Here is a 22,196-nt window from a genome sequence, read left to right on the forward strand (position 1 = left end):
TGCCATTCCAAATCAGTTTTAGAGCTCTGCACAAAGCTTGTGGTGGGGATTTTGGTTCATTCCAGTGACCCTCAAGTCTTTTGAATGTGTTCATTAAAAATATTTTTTACAGATTTGTTCACTGATACATATAGTGAATATTTCTGTTGATTACATCCATATGCCAGTAGGTGCCAACAAATGACCATCTTTAATTGAGTATATAAAGCTGTAAATCTATTCATGTCAGATTGTAAGGACTTCAGTTTAGAAGTCATGCTTGTCATGCTTGTTCAAAAAAACAAACTTACTTACTGTTAATTAAAGCACCACTTGACCTTTGAACAATGTCGTCATCTGAAAGGCAAGCAATTGTGTTAACAATTGCAAAATTGCAAGCAATTTTGTGAATCTTTTGAAAAGAGCAAAAATAAATAATTTCAATATTTAAACTTAAACTTTGACATTACTTACAATTTTGTTTTCCAATATCTGGTATGCTTCCATTGTCACTAACTGTCCATGATGGTCCTAGGAAAAATAATACTAATATATATATATATATATATATATATATATATATATATATATATATATATATATATATACAACCTGCCTAATATTGTGTAGATCCCCCTTGTGCCACCAAAACAGCGCCAACCCGCATCTCAGAATGCCATTCTGAGATGCCGCTCTTCTCACCACAACTGTACTGTCACATATTCCGTTTTTTGTCTTGACATTTATGTTGAAATTCTGGTTTAGTTCCCTGTTCCTGTTTCCTGTTAGTTTTGTAGTCCTTTGTAGTTTCTTTTCATGATTGGTTTTCCCCGATTGTTTCCCCAGGTGTTCTTCGTTCCCTTGTTTTCCCTTGTGTATTTAAGCCCTTGTTTTCCCCTGGTTTCTTTGTAAGTTTTCATCTGTATTATGCTGTGCTTTGTTCCGTGTTTTGTTTCATTATGTTTTGCGTTACCTGGTTTACCTTTATTTTATTAAAAAGGCTGCATTTAGATCCTCATTCCTCTCCTGCTTCGTCACATGTACAGAGCATTTAACTGAGTTACCATAGACTTTGTCAGTTTGAACCAGTCTGGCCATTCTCTGTTGACCTCTCTCATCAACTAGGCATTTCCGTCCACAGAACTGAGTAAATTCTAGAGGCTGATGTGTGTGAAAAGCCAAGGAGATCAGCAGTTACAGAAATACTCAAACCAGCCCGTCTGGCATCAACAATCATCCATGCGATTGTCTAATTAGTCAGTCGTGTGGCAGCAGTGCATAAAATCATTCAGATACGGGTCAGGAGCTTCAGTTAATGTTCATATCAACCATCAGTATAGGGGAAAAAATGTGATCTCAGTGATTTGGACCATGGCATGGTTGTTGGTGCACATTGTTGATTTAACTCGGAACGATGGCAAAACAACAACGTTGTGACAGCGTGGTGACAACCTTCGTCACACAATGTAAAATTGCCAATTTTGTCTGTTTCGGAAAAATGAGCACTTAGAGTGACAAAAAAACACATCACTAGCGTTTTCACATATTAATTGTGAAACCGATTTAATAACATTAAAATCATGTTAACATGCATATTGTTTATGTCTTGAGGCTATACTTTTGAAACAGTGAGTATTTTAATGTTTACGAATTGGCCCTATTCACTTCCATTGTAAATGTCTCACTGGAACCCAGATTTGTGCTTTTATTAAAGAAAAGGACGGACAAGTCGAAATTAATAGCCACTTTGCAACATCGGGCCGATCAGTTCTCATCGCAAAACCGTACCGTTCCGTGCCAATCTGGGCCAGCTGGCATATACGGTTTGTTTTTCCACTGTGGTTCGGTGAAATCAGGAAAATGTTCTGAACAGATCCGTCTGTTGGCGACGACGTGACAGGTAAACACTGGAGCGAGTACAGCACGCTATGAAGGATGATGGCATATTCCAGTTTTTAGGACTGTTTATTGACAAAATATTATACAAGTATTATATGAAAATAGTATATGAGGATATTGATGAATTTTGAGTTTAAATGAGTTAGTAATCTACTTCCCTGATGGAAAAAGCTTTTAGAAAAATAAATGTAGGCTACGATACTAGTAAAAACCATCATAATAAAACTGGATCCTGCAAAGGCGATATAGGCAGCCGCCTAGGGCGGCAACTCTCTCTGGGACGGCATGACAGGGGAACCTGATCAGTCCATTTTCCTGATTTCACCATGAAGATACATTAAACGAGTCGCCTTATACTAAAGCCATTCCACCAGCACGGTTGAGTATGGTTAGCAAACCATGCCGCGAATTCTGGGCTGAGAACGGTTAATAATCGTGCCGAACTGTGCTCAAGTGGAAATCCTACTGTAACCGTTCCTCACCGTGCGCAGAACCATTCGGCCCGATGGTGGAAAAGTGGCTAATTTTTGTGGTAATTAACATTACGCCACAAATGCTGTCGATTGAGCTTAACTTGTATTGAACCTTTTCACATCTTAACCTGTATGTGAATGTTTTCACATAGGGACAACGTTCTTTAACATAATGTTTTGATATTAAAATCAATACTAATTTTATACTATATATAATAGAGATAAAACGTAATATATACGATAAGATATAGGTTATAATATTTACTGTAATGTATGGTGTTGATAAGCAATGACTGCTGCTAAATACGTATGTATTCACATTATAATGAAAGGATTTGGTTGAACTGGGTCTAACTTAGAAACCTTATCTATAAGGCTAACTTAAAACACCATCACTTCACATAACACCACATAAATAACATTACACAGTCTTATGAACAGACTTTTAACCCCTATTAATAACAAATATAACAACATTCCCCAAAGCCCCTTTGCACAGTACTACCTAATTAACTATTCAGTTGCAAAAGCAGGCCACTCCCCTAAACCATAATGAACAGCAGCAAAACCTAACATGTAGATATAATTTATATACCATAAGAAATTTCTGCTTACGTTAAATGTAGCAATATCTGTGACATTGTGCTTACGTAGTACACCATTGCCTCTGGTCTTGTTTTTCAAACCTAAGTGCTCTGTCACTTAGAATGATGCTGCTGACTGGCTGCTAAAATTATTCTTGCGAATACAAGCAGTTTCTCACTGTCAAGAAGTGTCTCATACGGAATGTCTGTTTAAACTTGCTTAGTTCTTATTATGTTGTATGTTTCTGTTGATAGGATTAAATAGTGATGTAGTCAGGAAAACTAGGCTGTCAAATATTTAATAATAGTTCATGCAGTTGGCTTCTTTGTAAGAAAGAAAAAATGTATACATGCAAATGGGAACAAACAAAATTAACGAAGCAACAGAATGTGCTATTTCATTTATTATTAATAATAATTTTTTTTCCAAAGATACATTCAATATATTGCTCTGCCATCTCTAATAATGAAACTAGCAAACAGATATTCCTCTGCAAAAAATAAAAAAAAATAAAAACAATTCTAAGGCTTTCGTTCTACAAAGGCAATCTCTTTGAGTCTGCTGAATAATAGTACTAGTCAGCACCCATAACATGCATGCAAAAAGTCAAACCATGTCATTAAAACCAGTTAGATAAGATTAGCTAGCTTAGTTAGCTAAGATAAATTTACTTAATCGCTGATAGCCCACAGTCTCTTGGACTGACCTGATGGCCGACCTTTGGTAAATCTGATATATCTAAACAACAACAAAAAGATCTGAAAGAGCCCTGAAATTATCAAAAAGGTATTTTTGCATGTTCAAATAGTCCAAACGTTGCATAAATGTGTAGCTTTTGCATGACAGAAGTGTACTGTGTTTCTGCCTTTTTGTTGACAAAACTTTACATTCATAAATATTAAGGTTACATGTATGCATACAGTATATTTAAGGACAGAGTTATGTTTTAGCATTTACCCATACAACGGGAATAACAGCATATGCCTCTCAACTTCATTTGCTAAAATCAACTGAAATATGTTCAAAAACCTTGGTTTTGCCTTTGAAGCTGGTGGCCAACACAAAATCACGCTGATCTGTGGACAGTGCAGTAAATGAGCGTGGCCATTGAACATACACATCCCTGAACTTGATAAACTTCTGGTTCTCCTCATCCCATCTGAAGATCTGGGAGAAAGAGTAATCACTGCTCAGAATCAAATAGGGCTGGTCTTTGAAATTGACTGGCTGTAATACCGTGGCACCACGTGAAGGAAAGCCCTGCACTTCTTCAAAGTGTTTGCCTGTCCACTTCATGACCTTTGAGTCACCGATGTAGCAGGCGAGGGCAAGGTAGAGAACGTCATTAATCCTAAAGGCCTTCACACTGACAATATCATCCATGTTTGGTATCTCATCATGGAGAACAAACTTCTGGGTGCTCTTGTTCCACTGGTACATAACAGGAACCTGGGAGCGGCTCACTAGTATGAGGACAGCCTTGCCATCTAAATAAAAAAACTCTGCATCGGTGTCACGATACCACTCATGAAGGAACTGGTATGGGAAGAAGCCAGTTTCATTCCATTTAAACAGAGTTGTCATGCCAGCTTTCGAACTGTCTACAATAAGGAAGAACCATTCATCTCCGATACGGAAGACTTCAATGTCGTTGGGCTTGGACACGTTAAGCATTTCAACTGCTTGAAACTTGGTGAACTTATTCTGTGCTTGGTCATATTTGTAGATAAGGGAGCCATCGAAGAGCTGGGAGACAATGACTAATGCCTGCTCATTGATCAGAATAGATTTGCACCCAATAACAGATCGTCCTGAAACGTAAAAAAACTTTTAAATTCCTTACATTTCATCACTGACAATAATTTGATAAATAATTACCGAACTAGGAGTGTCAAACCTGTGATATTATCAAAAGGCCGGAATTTTGTCTCAATGTGATCCCATTCCATGATTATGCAGCTGTCTGAATTTGGAACAGCCATGGCAACATATATATCATCTTTGTGAAAGAAGATGTCCGCTGACATGGATTGTGTATTCACTATCTGATACTGAACAAAATCTGGAGTGTAAAAAATACAAACATACATTCATTCTCATGAAACAATTCAATTTTCTTCACACCTAATAATTATTGCACAATCTCGCCAAACATTTTACCATGCTATTGATCGTCAAGATACTAGCTGGCATAATGAGATGTACACAAAATTTCGGAAGTGAAACAAACACTTATTTTTTACAATATTTATTAAAATTCACTTGAAAACATAAATTGTGTAATGTTCATTGACAAATCCATTGGCAGTGCTGGGTAGATTTCTTATGAATTGTAATCTGGTACTGATTACAAATTACATGACTAAAATTGTAATCTAACAGTAATGTAATCTCTTGGATTAGAATTTGAAGGTAATCTAATAGTGGTTTTTGGATTTCGTCTGACCCAATTTTTGTTTATTTAATGTCACATGCATTTGAGTAGGATAAGCTTATACCATTTTGACATAATGTTGCTTAAATGCATAAAGGAAATATTACTTAATGGATCAAAATATGAGAATTAATATGATTTTTGTTTGTGTTTTACTCGCTTTTTGTCTGTTTCTGAGTGAAATAAAAAAGGCACTTAAAATGTTTTTCTCCATCAATTTTGGCATTACAAACGCCATCCATGTGTGGTAACCAGCCTGGTCTCGTGCTTGACTGGTCTTGATCCATGGTCTTCCGAGTCCAAAGTCCATAATTTTATGAGGTGAGCTACCACGGAAGCTAATTACTTTGGATTAAGTGTGCAAATATATGTTAGTCTGTAATACAAGCATTAAAATATATCGGTTTTCAAATGATGCGTTATAGTACAAGTGTTTTGATATAACATAGCAGTGTGTGAGTAAAATATGAAAAATAAGCATTTATCCAGTAATAATCAGCCGTTGTATTCGTGATTTGTGTGAAAGTGAATAAAACACACAGTTGTTGTAGCGCCTCTAATGTTAATTTCACGAGGAATCTGTGACGAAACATAGAATTCGGCACGTAAAAGTCAATTTGCAAAAATGTAGTTATAGTAACGTTCATTCTATAAGACAAGTTTGGTGGTAACAGATCAGACCAGTTATATTGGTGAATCAATGTCACAAAAAGCAAAAGTGCATTAATGTTCATTTTTGAAGCTAAGTACGAAACTAAAACCAATTTTACCGTACTAATGCAATCGGTTCGGCATTTATGTGTGAATTATCGCTCCATCTTCAGTGTAATTATGGCTGGTGGCTAGTATCAGGTCTGTTTGTGCAATCCCACCCCAATAAATTAATATATAATCATGTAATCCATAAAACGTAACTGTAAACTGATTACAAGTATATACAAATTTAATTTACTCTAAATACAAGTACTTGATTTTTGTAATCTGGTCATGTAATCTAGATTACATGTAATTAATACCCAGCACTGTCCATTGGTATATTTTGAAAATGACACAAGGGAAAAGTTAACACTTCTGTTAATCCGCCAAGTGAACACAGTTATCGGCCCGAAGTCTAATATTGCTAAATGGCCAAATATCGGCCGATGTATCAGGTTATCACTACATCCGATGGGTCAAAATTCAACAGAACAAATTGTTTTTTAGGTAGATCATAGATTTAGACTAGATGAAGTTACCTGTGGAGACACACTTGCTGTGTTTTTCTGGGACATCCTTTAGAGGGACACCCTTCATGCCAGCCGGACTGGCACAGTAAACATCTGATATTGTGGCATTGGATCTCTTCAACCAGGTCATCAGCCACATGGACTCACAGTCACACTGGAAAATGTTCCCACGCAGGTCTCTGTTCATTAGAGACATGAAATAATCACTACAAGTTATTTGCTCAAAAAAGAAACAAAACCATATAGGCCTAGTCCTACTATGCAATTGCAATATCGATGTTTCCTACATTGTTTTCGAAGTTACAACTAGCTATCATAATATATTTAGCTGATAGCTTTAGTAACATGATGGTAACGTGCACAAATAATTTACAAATTGTGAATGAAGAACTCACAGTTCAATCAAAGAGCGCAGATCAGAAAAAAGACCTCTAGGAAGTGTTTTGATATTGTTGTTTGCCAGTGATCTGTAAGAATAGGCAGGACAAGTGAGAAAGTTAATCAAGACAAATGGGCAAAAGACATTTAAAAGTGTTGATTATTCTTTAGAATTAATCAGGAATTCTGAGCACTAAGATGTGTTTAAAAAGAATATCAACGAAAAGTAGACAGCTGTAAAAAAAAATAAATAAATAAATAAATAAATAACCATAACCACATTATGTAGTGAAATTATAAAAAAAAAAAAAAAAATTATAAAAAAGAATTTACAATATATTTACAATATTACCCATCTGAGACTGTCAACCCGTGCATCTTATCACGTGGCTTGTTGAGTGTGTTACCATGGAGACATAGCGTGTGTGGAGGCTTCACGCCATCCACCGTGGCATCCACGCACAACTCACCACGCGCCCCATCGAGAGCGAACCACATTATAGTGACCATGAGGAGGTTACCCCATGTGACTCTACCCTCCCTAGCAACTGGGCCAATTTGTTTGCTTAGGAGACCTGGCTGGAGTAACAGCTGATTATTTAAGTCCTTTTTTACTATCAGTTCTCCTCCCTGCTCATTAGGTGGCGATATGCACGAAGAATGCAAACCATCAAAAACAAAAGAAAAAGAATGTAAAAAAGGAATTAAATATTGATCTGTTTCTCACTCACACATATCATATAGCTTCTGAAGACATGGATTTAACCACTGTTGTGTGGATAACTTTTATGCAGCCTTTATGTGCTTTTTGGAGCTTCAAACTTTTGATACCCATTCACTTGCATTGTGAGGACCTACAGAGCTGAAATATTCTTCTAAAAGTCATACACATCTGGGATGGCATGAGGGTGAGTAAATGATGAAAGAATTTTCATTTGGGGTGAACTATCCCTTTAAATATTCTGATGTAATGCCTGCCAGATTGTGTGCATGTTACAGGATATATTGAAAGCAAGATGCCAGAGTTTTTGTGCCAAGGTCTTAAAGCTATATTAATCTTTAAATAAACAAAAATGCATTTGACAGTATACGTCTATAACTTCATCTTGCCTCATTGCACGTTACATACTCACATATGTGTGACATCCCGAAGTCCTCTAAAGGCATCTCTGCTTATCTCTTCAATCTTGTTGCCCTCAATGAATCTAGTTGGTCAAAATAAGATGAAACAGCAAACTGCACATGTCCAACTGTTTATTTCAGCACACATTGATAAAGCAGGCAATCAATCTGCAGGGAAATTGCTAGGCCTAATGTAGTCCCAAATGAGAAAAGCCAAGTCTCAGGAAATGTAAAGCCTTACAGTGGTCAAAGCCAACTGCTTTTGTCTAGTCTGTAATATAACATGCATATACATATACAGTGCATTCAGAAAGTATTCAGACCCCTTCATTTTTTTTCACATTTTGTAATGTTGTAGCCTTATGCTAAAATGCTTTAAATTATTTTTTATTTTCCACATCAATCTACACTCCATACCCCATAATGACAAAGCAAAAACCAGATTTTTGATAACTTTGCAAATTTATTAAAATGAAAAAACTGAAATATCACATTTACATAAGTATTCAGGCCTTTAACTCAGTACTTAGTTGAAGCACCTTTGGCAGTGATTACAGCCTCAAGTCTTTTTGGGTATGATGCGACAAGCTTTGCACACCTAGATTTGGGGATTTTCTGCCATTCTTTTCTGCAAATCCTCTCAAGCTCTGTCAGGTTGGATGGGGACCGTCGGTGGACAGCCATTTTCAGGTCCCTTCAGAGATGTTCAACTGGGTTCAAGTCCGGGCTCTGGCTGGGCCACTCAAGAACATTCACAGAGTTGTCCCTAAGCCACTCTTGCGTTGTCTTGGCTGTGTGCTTAGGGTCATTGTCCTGTTGGAAGGTGAACCTTCGGCCCGGTCTGAGGTCCTGAGTGCTCTGGATCAGGTTTTCATTAAGGATATCTCTGTATTTTGCTGCATTTAGCTTTCCTTCTACTCTGACCAGTCCCCCAATCCCTGCCACTGAAAAACTCCCCCACAGCATGACGCTACCACCACCATGCTTCACCGTTGGAATGGTATTGCGCAGGTGATGAGCAGTGCCTGGTTTCCTTCAGACATAACGCTTGGAATTGAGGCCAAACAGTTCAATCTTCGTTTCATCAGACCAGAGAATCTTGTTTCTCACAGTCTGAGAGTCCCTCCAAGCGGGCTTTTATGTGTCTTGCACTGAAGAGAGGCTTCCGTCTGGTCACTCTGCCATAAAGCCCAGATCGGTGGAGTGTTGCAGTGATGGTTGTCCTTCTGAAAGTTTCTCCCATCTCCACACATGATTTCTGGAGCTCAACCAGAATGACCATCGGGTTCTTGGTCACCTCTCATACCTTCTCCCCCGACTGCTCAGTTTGGCTGGGCGGCCAGCTCTAGGAAGAGTTCTGGTTGTTCCACACTTCTTCCATTTAAGAATTATGGAGGCCACTGTGCTCTTGGGAACCTTCAATGCAACCGAAATTTTTTGTAGCCTTCCCCAGATCTCTGCCTCGACACAGTCCTGTCTCTGAGCTCTGCAGGCAGTTCATTTGACCTCATGGCTTGGTTTTTGCTCTGATATACATTTTCAGCTGTGAGACCTTATATAGACAAGTGTGTGCCTTTCCAAATCATGTCCAATCAAATGAATTTGCCACAGATGGACTCCAATCAAAGTGTAGATACATCTCAAAGATGATCTAGAGAAATGGGATGCACCTGAGCTAAATGTTAAGTGTCATAGCAAAGGGTCTGAATACCTATGTCAATGTGATATTTCAGTTTTTTATTTTTTAATGAATTTCCAAAGTTATCAACAAATCTGGTTTTTGCTTTGTCATTATGGGGTATGGAGTGTAGATTGATGTAAAAAAAAATCATAAAATAAAGCATTTTAGTATAAGGCTGCAACATAACAAAATGTAAAAATATGAAGGGGTCTGAATACTTTCTGAATGCACTGTATATAAAGGAATAATTTCAAATAGATAATACATTGCTGACTTCTTAATTTCAAGGCAATGATTATTGATGCTCATCCAATTGCTGCCCAGACACTTACAAATACTCCAGGTGAGGAAGCCCAGAGAATGCATCCTCCTTTATGGCAGAAAATGTATTTGAATTAAGGAGACTAAGGGGAGAAAATGATCAGTTAGAGTTTTGTGAAGATACCAGAATCTGTACAAAGTTTATTATTCTTCAGTACAGAAATCCAGTAAATTGTCATTTGTATGTCTTGATATTATCCTTAGATTCTACACCATGATAGTGTCTTATTGCAAGTAATCAGGTAAATGTAAAGTGATGCATCATAGTGTTCACTAACTTACAGTAACTGCAGGGATGGCATGAGCGAGAACATAGCCTCCTTGATTTCTGGGAAACTGCAATTTACAATACTCCTAAATAATAGAAAATACATTAATTCATTCATTGTAGTACTTATCTTTTTCTTTTTTTTCACCAAACGCTGCGGTACATTGCACGCAGTTTCGACAACACAAACAGGACGTTAATATAATGAGTTTGATATTATACAATTAAAAATAATGTCGCTAAAATGTTACGCGAACATAATATTGAACTTACAAAGAGTTGATGTCACTAGGTATAGATCGTGGGATGAAAGACGAGCCGACGCAAATGATAGAATCTGACGTACAAGTGCATCCTGAAGGACATTTGAATATTCGCTTTGATCGGGACAGTTGAAATGAACAAATGAATAGTAAAGTGAACAAAAGACTATTTCGAATGAAAGAAAACTTAGCGTTTGTAAGATCCATGGCTTTAAAGCAGAGACGCAAACCAAAAGCTCCCCTGTCCCGCACGGCTCCGTGAATGCAGCATGAAGGACTGACTTCAGCAGCTTTGATGCAGTCAGTGCTTTAGACTATCCCATTAGAGGAGGCCTCAGGAGTCCAATACATTACCCAACAGTCGCATAAAATAACTATCAGATCATTCCACCACTTTTCTGTATGCTGTCTTAATTTGATGCAACGACAGGTGAAAAGGATCGTGCAAAATATTACAATTATTGCTTTTATAACAGTCATATTTTGTTTTCTACAGGCTCAAAAATTAAGTTAAATATTTGCTCATACAGTATTAGCACTGTGAACAGCACTATTATGTTGTTGTTTCCTCTGTAGCCTATATGTGGAGTATGTCTGAAAATACACAGCACATATTTAACATACACTGACTAAATGCAATGGGTTGTAATTATGTAGCATTTTATGCTATGAATGGCTTACTGTATCAATTCACTGACATTACATAAAAGATTGGTCATTTGGCTAATGTAGTGTACTCAACATTAAAGGGATACTTCACCCAAAAATTATCATTCGCTCATCATTTACACACCCTCATGCCATCCCAGATGTGTATGACTTTCTTTCTTATGCTGAACACAAACAAAAATTTTTAGGAAAAATACCTCAGCTCTGTAAGTCCATACAATGCAAGTGAATGTTGGCCAGAACTTTGAAGCTCCAAAAATCACATAAAGGCAGCATAAAAGTAATCCACACGACTCCAGTGGTTAAATCCATATCTTCAGAAGCGACATGATAGGTGGTGGTGAGTGACAGATCAAAAAAAGTCCTTTTTTACTCTAAATCTCCACTTTCACTTTTACATCTGATTGACCTGTGGTGCCTATCTAGTTTCACTTTCACATCTGAAAGTGAACGTAGAGATTTATAGTAAAAAAAGTACTTTTGGTCTGTTTCTGACCCACACCCTTCTGAAGATATGGATTTAACCACTGGAGTCGTGTGGATTACTTTTATGTTGCCTTGATTTTTGGAGCTTCAAATGTCTGGCCACCATTCACTTGCATTTTGAGGACCTACAGAAATGAGATATTCTTACAAAAATATTAGTTTGTGTTCTGCAGAAGTAAGAAAATCATACATATCTGGCCTGGTATTAGGGTGAGTAAATGATGAGAGAATTTTCATTTTTGGGTGAACTATCCCTTTAAGAGACATTATCCATGCTATGGATTGAGAAATGAGCTAAAGCTGTAATTATGAAATGGCCACTATATTTTCAGTGTGGATGAACTCAGATAGCGTTGATGCACAGAGTAATCTTTCAAAGTCTCCTTATCAGCTAAAAATGAACAATGTATAGCTGGCAAATATTGGACACTATGGCTGGCATTAATGATTTACAAGCAGATCTGATTTCAGCATGTAAGCACTTTCTCTATAAGAGAACCTTTAAGTGGATGGCATCACTTCCATTGTTACAATCTTCCTTGTTTTACTATATGGCTCTCCACTCTTTTAAGGAAAAAATTACTGAGCAATGCTGGAATGTTTGATTTGTTTCAGAGTAATCTCATCTTCCTGAACTTTTTTGTTTTAATAACAATTATCATATAATAGCAGTCAGGAGAAAGAGATGCCAGGATGCAAGGATGAAATTACATATTAATAACCATCTTTATAGACAGTATTCCAGGTCTACATGAAGTATGATGCATGGATATTTTATTGGAATGCTCAGTCTGGGAAGGCTTCATACTTCCTTTTCTTCACGGTCCAAATGAAAGAAACTAGTCAGATTCAATGTGGTTTCTCATACTTAAGGTATCTAGATAATTCTGTATGCATATGGGACCTTAAAGGAATAGTTCACCCAAAAATGAAACACTGGTCATTATTTACTTACCCTTATGTCGTTCCAAACCCAACTTTATTTCCTCTTTGAAACACTCCAAAAGGAGGAATTTTGAAGAATGTTGATGCTGCTCTTTTGCATACAATGGTAGTGAATGGGGACTGAAGCTGTCAGTCCCTAGCATTCTGCCTAACATCATCTTTTGTGTTCCATGGAAGAAAAAGAGTCGCAACAGGTTTGGATTAACATGATGGTGATTAAATACTGACAGAACTTAAATTTTGGGTGAACTATTCCTTCAATTTCTTAACACCTTTAAAGGTATAGTTCACCCAAAAATTAAAATTCTGTTGTCATTTACTCACCCACATGTCGTTCCAAATTCATATGACTTTCTTTCTTCCATGAAACACAAAATGACAAATTCTGAGGAATGCTGTCGCTGCTCTTTCACATACATTGGTAGTTAATGGGGACTGAAGCTGGCAGTCTCTAACATAGGGTGAACATCCGTCCTCTTTTTTCCCAGACATGTTCTCTTTTTCGGAACTAAAAAAGCATCCGGCTGATTATTTTGGCTAAGAGAGGCAGAGCGTGCAATCTTTCAAAGTACTTTTTTTACGTTTGCCCACCTGCTCTCTGTGCATGAGTTGTATGTGTGCGCACGAAAGAGACATGCTCTGCTGCTCTCATCCAGAAACATTAATAATGCAAGTACTCTTTTAAAAGCATGTTCCCCAACTCTGCAAATTATTAAATAAAACACCTCTTTCATCAGACTCACGCTTGCCATGCATTGTAATTTTTTACCGGAAATGTTCACTATATCGAGACAACATCAAATATACCATAAATCAGGGAAATATAAACTAATATGACAGACTGTCACCTGTAAAGCTGGCACTTGCATTTCAATGCATGTCAAAAAAAAGAACACAGTTCAAGCTATGTGAGGGGAGAAACAAGCCCTGCATCTCTATTTACAGTACATACTATCCAGACCAAAAATTATGTGACAAGCACAAAGCCAAGCCAAAGGAGAGTTTGTTATAAAAACTCTTTAGGGAACTACACCAGGGCACAGCAGGAGAACTGAAAAGTGTGAAGTTTAATAATAATAATGATAATAAAGAGAATTTAATGGCATCTGATCTTTTCTGTTTTTATTTTCTGTTAGGTTTTATTTTATGGCCATTATTAAATGTATTAATGTTACAAATCATTAAATGTATTAAATAAATGTGTAGCTAAAAGAAGACAAGAAAGTCATACAGGTTTGAATCAACATGAGGGTGAGTAAATAATGAAAGTGTGTTAAACCTGCTATAGTTTACTTCCACATTGCTTCTTCTCCAAATAGCAATGTCAAATGTAAATCAAATCAATCACTGACACATCAGCGCCACCTTGAGTAAGAAATAACATGTTTAATATGTATGTGTACACGCATATGGAATACTAATAATTCACTATTGTCACAGAAAAAACGTGATATTGTAGTCATTTGTACGAATATAGTACTCTTTTGATAAAAAAAAAAAGAGTGTTTTGGAGTTCCCCTCCAAAACACGAAAATTCCAGAGTGGCAACTTATTGTGGAGCAGAGAGAGGTCACAGGCACGTGCCAGGCGGTCTGATGACGCAGACTCTCTTTTTGCCGAGTATCATGGGAAAATAACATAGCAGGCTAGCACGCGCAGGAAGAGAGGAGAAGAAGTGACATCTCCGGGTAGTGAAACTATTCCCGCGTGATATAGTCCTTATTCACCTCCTCGAACAGTTAACTGGACGCAGTAACGACCAAACCACCGTCAAACAGTCCAATATATCTCGAAGTGTCCACAGTTGTTGTTCGCTGTATTTTTCAGCTTGTTGGAAATTTAGCGCGTATCGCTGTCGAGCGAGCTCGCGGAAGAGGTGGGTAATTAAATATACCTGTCTTATGCCACTACATGCATCCTCCACTTTTTTAATAGGCTGACTATAACGCGTATGTTGAAACATGTTAGTATTCTAACATAAGTAGAACATTGTTGTAAAGTCTATCAAATACATGCAGTTGAGTAGACAAGACATGATTTCAAGCCGGTAAAGTTTAGAAGGACCGTCTTTTCTGTCTGCTAGCCTTTATCATCTCTCACCTCTTATATGTATATCTGCTGTTTGTGTTTACTTTAGATTTGCATCGTGCCTGCATCAAATACCAAAGCCAATCGATTCAGAAGATAATCAAAAACTTTACATCAAGCGAAGTCACAGTCGACGGCGGTGTAAATATGAGTTACAAACCGATAGCCCCCGCACCCACCGGCTCCAACCACACGCCACCAGGTGAGTAACACTCTACTCCTTGTTTAGGCATTTAAAAAAAAAATTTTTTTTTTGGATTACAAAGGCATTTGGGGTATTATGTGTCCATTGTGTTTTTTACATTCACCGTTTTTAATCCTGAGGTAAGGGTCAGTGGCACGGATAAATGGGAGGAGTTAAAGGAGCCATAGCCATCTGTCTTCATTACATAAATGTCGTATAGTGTGCTGGTCACTGCACCCTACAGTGTTTACATTAAAAACATAAGGGGGCTGTTTTCTTAGTCATTTCATTTCCCATCATACCAGTGGATCTGATCTTGGCTTCATTTTCTTCACTTCCTTCCATATACATGCTAGGTGGCGAAATATAATTGGTTGAGTTGCTCTTTTCACATTTCCTTGATTTGTGACTGTCCCTCTCGCTATTTGTTTACAGGATCCTGTGGCTCTTCTCCATCACTGCCCTCCTCATCAAACTTGAGACCAGCATTCAGTGACTTTGGCCCACCATCGATGGGCTTTGTGCAAGTACATAATTTTTTTTTATTTAATTGGGGCTTTTCTCAAATCAGCAAGGTTGACATTAGTTGACATAAATGTTCCCATATATTTGAATTGAATTTTAAGCTTCAAAAAGCACAAGGGCAGCATAAAAGTAATCCATATGACTCTAGTGGTTTAATCTACGTTTTCAGTAGTGTGGTAGGTGTGGCTGAGAAACAGCTACATTTTTAAGTCCTTTTATACTATAACTCTCCACTTTCACATACTAAAGATTTATAGTAAAAAAAAAAAAAAAAAAAATTAATATTGATCTGTTTCTCACCCATAGTGATCGCATCGCTTCTGTATGAATTACTTTTATGCTGCCTTTGAGATTTTTTGAGCTTCAAAGTTCTGGTCACCATTCACTTGCATTTTATGGACCTACAGAGCTGAAATATTCTTCTAAAATCTTTGTGTTCAGCAGAAGAGTAAGTCATACAAATCTGGGATGGCATGAAAGTGAGAAAATGCTGAGTGAATTTTCTTTTTTGGGTGAACAATCCCTTTAAGATTTTCTCCTGAAGCTCTACTCATGAATTTTCCCTGTGTGCATGCAAGGATGCTTTGCAGTTTGACACAATGTGCCACACCAGTATAAGATCTGTTAGAGGGGTATCACTCAGAGTTCGGTTTTATTTTTTCCCTAGCCAGTGAAAGTGTCCCAGGGATCCACCTACAGTGAGCTGCTCTCTGTCATTGAGGAGATGAGCCGTGAAATCCGGCCTACCTACGCCGGCAGTAAAAGTGCCATGGAGAGACTGAAGAGAGGTACTCAAACCAACTGTTCTGAACGCAGAACATTTGAAACAACCAGCAACATGTGTAGCCCCCCTTGGCTTAAAGGGTTAGTTCATCCAAAAATTAACATTTTGTCACCGTTTACTCACACACATGTCGTTCTAAACCCATGTGACATTCTTCCACGGAACACGAGAAACTTTGTAGAATGTTCATGCTGCTCTTTCCCATACAGTGAAAGAGTTTGTTGATATTGTGCCTTTGTGTTTCACAGTAGAAAGTAAGTCATATGGATTTGAAATGACATGATTGTGAGTAAATAATGGCAAACTTTTCATTTTTGGGTGAACTGTCTCTTTTAAGGCCATAGTACTGATAGGGATCTCAGGCCACGGTCACACTAACGCCGGGGTCACACATCCTCTGTGAGCATGGTGTGATCAGCTCGTTTTCATGCGGCGCCCATATTAACAGATGACACCATTTGCACTGCAAGCGTGAGTCGCGAGGTGACGCGTCCCAGACGTGGCAGTGAGCAGATAGTTTTTGTACAACACTAAAATAATCAGGAGATTATAGAAAAGACAAAAGCAAATTAAAATGATTCAAACTGAACCTATAGTACAGCACAATTTATATGTCTGCATGCAAATAAACTGAATAAAATAACTTAATAAAGGAAAGAATTTATATACTGCCATTTTGCCATTCTGTGTATATAGGTATACAGTATAGACACAACATTAACCAAGTGTGCTGATAAAGATGAAGTGCACGTGACTGCCCGTTGTTGTCTTTGAAGCAGCAATAACCTCAGCTTATGACCTTATTAAAGAATACATTTTGCGTAGGATCCCAAAGATAACTTTATTTTCTGCATAGAGGTGCTGCTGTTTCTCCCAGAAGAGACGCTGCCAATGTGAGCGTCTAATGTGACCGCCCCGCTCACACGCAGCTCACGCCGGATGTGTGAACCCGGCGTAATACGTTTTCATTTGAAGTCCATTAATTTTGCAATGTTTATGCCTCTCATCCACACTAGAACAGCGTTTTCCTAAACCGAAAACTTTCAAACACGCTCTCCACAACTTCATACTTTGTCAAACGTTAACGTGCGGGAAGTTTTCAAACTCAGAGACTTTCCCTCTAAGTAACCCTAGACTAATGGCATTTGGTGTTTATCTCTGGTGGTTATCAGAGGTCTGCAACCTATGGCACATGAGAAACGTAATCCTGTGTTAAGCTCTTGATGCAATCCTTGCACACAATGACGCAGCATTTTTTCTTTATTAATAATTTGAAGTTAAACACTATTAAAGCATGATAAGACTGTAGTAGTCAATAAACGAGAGCATTGCAAGCAAGCCATTCAAGCATCACAAGCTGGCGGCGCAGATCAATTCAAGCAGTTAAGAGTTAACACGTCCGCTTTGCCTCGGTCGCATTGAGCTGATGGCAGTCTATATTTTCATGTTTTACTTGTTGCTTTTTGTTTTCAGAACAACACTTGATGTAAATAAAAAGACATTGCTAAACTTGCTTGAGATTTTCAACCCAGCATAGTATACACCCTCCTTAAACCACAGTGACGGTGACTCTCATTACAACGTTATTAAGGGAAAAGAGCAAACAAACACACAATTGGCCTCATTAAACTTTCGTAAATATTGGATTAAATTGGGAGACATTTACACGTAAAATGGAGCCTCATGAAAACTTTCTTCCGGATTCATGAATGCTTCATACACCCCAGATTTGTTAGTGAATTCCAAACATTCGTAAATAAGAGCGTGCACGTTCATTCACAGTTATCATAATCCATGCCCATGAAGACACCATATAATAGGAAGATTTTTTGGGAGGGGATTTTCTCCCCTTTTCTCCCAAATTTTTGGCATGCCCAATTCCCAATGCGCTTTAAGTCCTCATGTTGGCGTAGTGACTCGCCTCAACCCGGGTGGCGGAGGACAAATCTCAGTTGTCTCTGCATCCGAGACAGTCAATCCGCGCTTCTTATCACGTGGCTTGTTGAGGGTGTTATGGCGGAGACCTAGTGCGTGTGGAGGCTCATGCTGTTCTCCGTGGCATCCACGCACAACTCACCATGCGCCCCGCCGAGAGCAAGAATCACATTATATATATATATATATATATATATATATATATATATATATATATATACAGGTGCATCTCAATAAATTAGAATGTCGTGGAAAAGTTCATTTATTTCAGTAATTCAACTCAAATTGTGAAACTCGTGTATTAAATAAATTCAATGCACACAGACTGAAGTAGTTTAAGTCTTTGGTTCTTTTAATTGTGATGATTTTGGCTCACATTTAACAAAAACCCACCAATTCACTATCTCAAAAAATTAGAATACATCATAAGACCAATAAAAAAAACATTTTTAGTGAATTGTTGGCCTTCTGGAAAGTATGTTCATTTACTGTATATGTACTCAATACTTGGTAGGGGCTCCTTTTGTTTAATTACTGCCTCAATTCGGCGTGGCATGGAGGTGTTCAGTTTGTGGCACTGCTGAGGTGGTATGGAAGCCCAGGTTTCTTTGACAGTGGCCTTCAGCTCATCTGCATTTTTTGGTCTCTTGTTTCTCATTTTCCTCTTGACAATACCCCATAGATTCTCTATGGGGTTCAGGTCTGGTGAGTTTGCTGGCCAGTCAAGCACACCAACACCATGGTCATTTAACCAACTTTTGGTGCTTTTGGCAGTGTGGGCAGGTGCCAATTCCTGCTGGCAAATGAAATCAGCATCTTTAAAAAGCTGGTCAGCAGAAGGAAGCATGAAGTGCTCCAAAATTTCTTGGTAAACGGGTGCAGTGACTTTGGTTTTCAAAAAACACAATGGACCAACACCAGCAGATGACATTGCACCCCAAATCATCACAGACTGTGGAAACTTAACACTGGACTTCAAGCAACTTGGGCTATGAGCTTCTCCACCCTTCCTCCAGACTCTAGGACCTTGGTTTCCAAATGAAATGCAAAACTTGCTCTCTGAAAAGAGGACTTTGGACCACTGGGCAACAGTCCAGTTCTTCTTCTCCTTAGCCCAGGTAAGACGCCTCTGACGTTGTCTGTGGTTCAGGAGTGGCTGAACAAGAGGAATACGACAACTGTAGCCAAATTCCTTGACACGTCTGTGTGTGGTGGCTCTTGATGCCTTGACCCCAGCCTCAGTCCATTCCTTGTGAAGTTCACCCAAATTCTTGAATCGATTTTGCTTGACAGTCATAAGGCTGCGGTTCTCTCGGTTGGTTGTGCATCTTTTTCTTCCACACTTTTTCCTTCCACTCAACTTTCTGTTAACATGCTTGGATACAGCCAGCTTCTTTGGCAATGAATGTTTGTGGCTTACCCTCCTTGTGAAGGGTGTCAATGATTGTCTTCTGGACAACTGTCAGATCAGCAGTCTTCCCCATGATTGTGTAGCCTAGTGAACCAAATTGAGAGACCATTTTGAAGGCTCAGGAAACCTTTGCAGGTGTTTTGAGTTGATTAGCTGATTGGCATGTCACCATATTCTAATTTTTTGAGATAGTGAATCGGTGGGTTTTTATTAAATGTGAGCCAAAATCATCACAATTAAAAGAACCAAAGACTTAAACTACTTCAGTCTGTGTGCATTGAATTTATTTAATACACGAGTTTCACAATTTGAGTTGAATTACTGAAATAAATGAACTTTTCCACGACATTCTAATTTATTGAGATGCACCTGTATATATATATATATATATACACCCACCCTAACAACCGGGCCAATTGGATGACTGGAGTCACTCAGCATGCCCTGGATTTGAAGAGAACAGGAAGCTTTTAACAATTATGTGAATTTTTTTTTTTTTTTTTTAAATAGAGGGCATTCACACACTTACATTTTCAGTCTAAAAGAAGAAAGTGAGGAACTTACCATCATTACATGTTTTTGCTGTCATCAGAGGTTCTTTTGTGAATTAAACAGTCCAAGTCGATTCAAATGGTTGACAAAGTGTAGAAAAAAATTCAGTTTATGCCGACAGGAGGATGTCCACCACCACCATTAACTTTCTCTTGTTCAGTTGAGCGCATTGCCAGCATCATCAGAGAAACTTCTGGAGTAAATCAAGACTGTAACAGTGATATACTTCCCTTGCAACTGGAAGAATAGAAATTGCTGGAATGCCTGTAGAAGGTTTTTGACCGAAACGCTGTAAGATACGACAGTGTAGGCTATTTCTATCTTTTCCGGTTGTATTGGGTACACACCTGACCGCGACATGTTTGTTTATAGCTTTAACAGCATTAACATTGACCACACTTATTAACGGAACACGATATATCAATGCCTATTAAAAATGAGTGAAACCTAAATTATAGTTCATATGAATTTCTTAATATTGATAATATTGAGTTCATATGAAATGGAGAAACTCTCCAACCAGTCTTTCCACGAACCTTTTGCCCCATGACAAGCAATTCTGCTGGAAAAATTATATAAAATGTATAAAGCAGGGTTGGGAATAAACTATACTTTGAAGAAATAAATGCAGGCACCAAAGAAATGCTTTAAATAAGGGTTATTTTTTTAAGGTTAATTCACTCATTTAATTATTAGCTACTTTTTTCATTTAATTATTTAATTTTACTTCAATATGTAGTCATGGCAGTTTATCTAAAAGAACACAAAACATTCGGATGTCTTACGATTTACAAAAAAAAAAATTCATTTAAATTTTACATTTTACGATTGGGAGTAGGTGTAAATTTTGTTTATACTAACTAGCATTTTAAAAACAAGAAAACTTTCATGAATCCAAGAATTTACGTCAGAAAGGCTTCACGAACTATTTACACAAATTCGTTCTGCTAGTGTTTCATGAATGAGGCCCATTGTGGGGTTCAAATATCTGAGTCTGATTCAAATTAAACCTGAAAAATAAAGTTTCAGGATTTTGAAAAATATATGACAAAATGGATAAGAAAATTCTCTCAAATTTCTAAGTCACTAACTAAATAAGCAAATTAGTTACATTAAATGTGTTGACTCCTTTTGTACAAAAGGTCAGGTTTTCTTCTATTGAAGCATGCACACAAGATGCTCTGTGGAACATTTACAAATCATACTGAAAACCATAATCATTGTGTTTTGCACTTTTCTGCCTATAATATCATTTGTATTGTAAAATAAGCTGTATTAAATTAGAAGAATGAAAAATAGAATCAACACAGCCATTAACAAGGAAAATTAAAAATGGCACTTTGTGTCAAAAAAGGTTGCCGACCCGTCCTATATACATGCATTACAAAGTTCATCTGTGATATTTCATCTCTAATTTATATTGCAGCCTGGTTGGTATAGTTGCATTACACACACTAATCAGTAGTGCTCAGACAATTAGCAAATGGACTGTTGTGCACTTAAAACATCAGCACTAGTTCTTATAGTAGCTGAATATTTTCTGTTAGTACTTGCTAATTAACATACATTGAAGTATTATTTGAAATCCAATTTTTTTCTGTCTTTCATCAGGTATCATCCACGCACGTGCTCTTGTCAGGGAGTGTCTAGCAGAGACAGAGCGAAGTGCTCGCACATAACATCTACCCACAACCTCCCTCTGGTGCTTGTCTCCCCATTGTTCTATCGCTCACAGACTCTCTCTGCCAAGGCTATTTACACCAACACTTTCTATCTTTCTTACTGACCTTCTTTGTCCATCATACATAGCTCTGTCCCGGTCTGCCCTGCTGTACACCTCATGTAGTGTTATTGTGTTAAGCATAGCAATTTTTTAAGCTCAATTTTTGCAATTACGTATTTAAATAAACTAAGTTTTTCATTGATAAATTGCAAGATGTTTTTATGCTTCTGAAAATGGCAGATAGGTGACTTTATTTGGCTTCAGT

The 22,196-nt window shown here is 37.7% G+C and overlaps 2 protein-coding genes across 2 annotated transcripts; one reads left to right on the forward strand and one right to left on the reverse strand.

The window, feature by feature from the left end:
- Positions 1–3,333: 3,333 nt before the first annotated feature.
- lgi2b (leucine-rich repeat LGI family, member 2b) lies at positions 3,334–10,903 on the reverse strand. The gene is made up of 8 exons (XM_051702947.1): positions 10,640–10,903; positions 10,381–10,452; positions 10,110–10,181; positions 8,108–8,179; positions 6,992–7,063; positions 6,606–6,775; positions 4,834–4,998; positions 3,334–4,747 (listed from the first exon to the last, which is right to left on the reverse strand). Exons 1-8 carry the CDS (start codon positions 10,834–10,836, stop codon positions 3,930–3,932), a joined length of 1,638 nt encoding a protein of 545 aa, XP_051558907.1. The 5' UTR covers positions 10,837–10,903; the 3' UTR covers positions 3,334–3,929.
- A 3,470-nt stretch (positions 10,904–14,373) lies between these two features.
- Positions 14,374–22,082, forward strand: cdk2ap2 (cyclin-dependent kinase 2 associated protein 2). The gene is made up of 5 exons (XM_051703039.1): positions 14,374–14,605; positions 14,867–15,019; positions 15,437–15,528; positions 16,194–16,314; positions 21,820–22,082. Exons 2-5 carry the CDS (start codon positions 14,965–14,967, stop codon positions 21,885–21,887), a joined length of 336 nt encoding a protein of 111 aa, XP_051558999.1. The 5' UTR covers positions 14,374–14,605; positions 14,867–14,964; the 3' UTR covers positions 21,888–22,082.
- Positions 22,083–22,196: the final 114 nt, after the last annotated feature.

Source organism: Myxocyprinus asiaticus, chromosome 7 (genome assembly GCF_019703515.2).
Source record: "Myxocyprinus asiaticus isolate MX2 ecotype Aquarium Trade chromosome 7, UBuf_Myxa_2, whole genome shotgun sequence".
Taxonomy (NCBI): Eukaryota; Metazoa; Chordata; class Actinopteri; order Cypriniformes; family Catostomidae; genus Myxocyprinus; species Myxocyprinus asiaticus.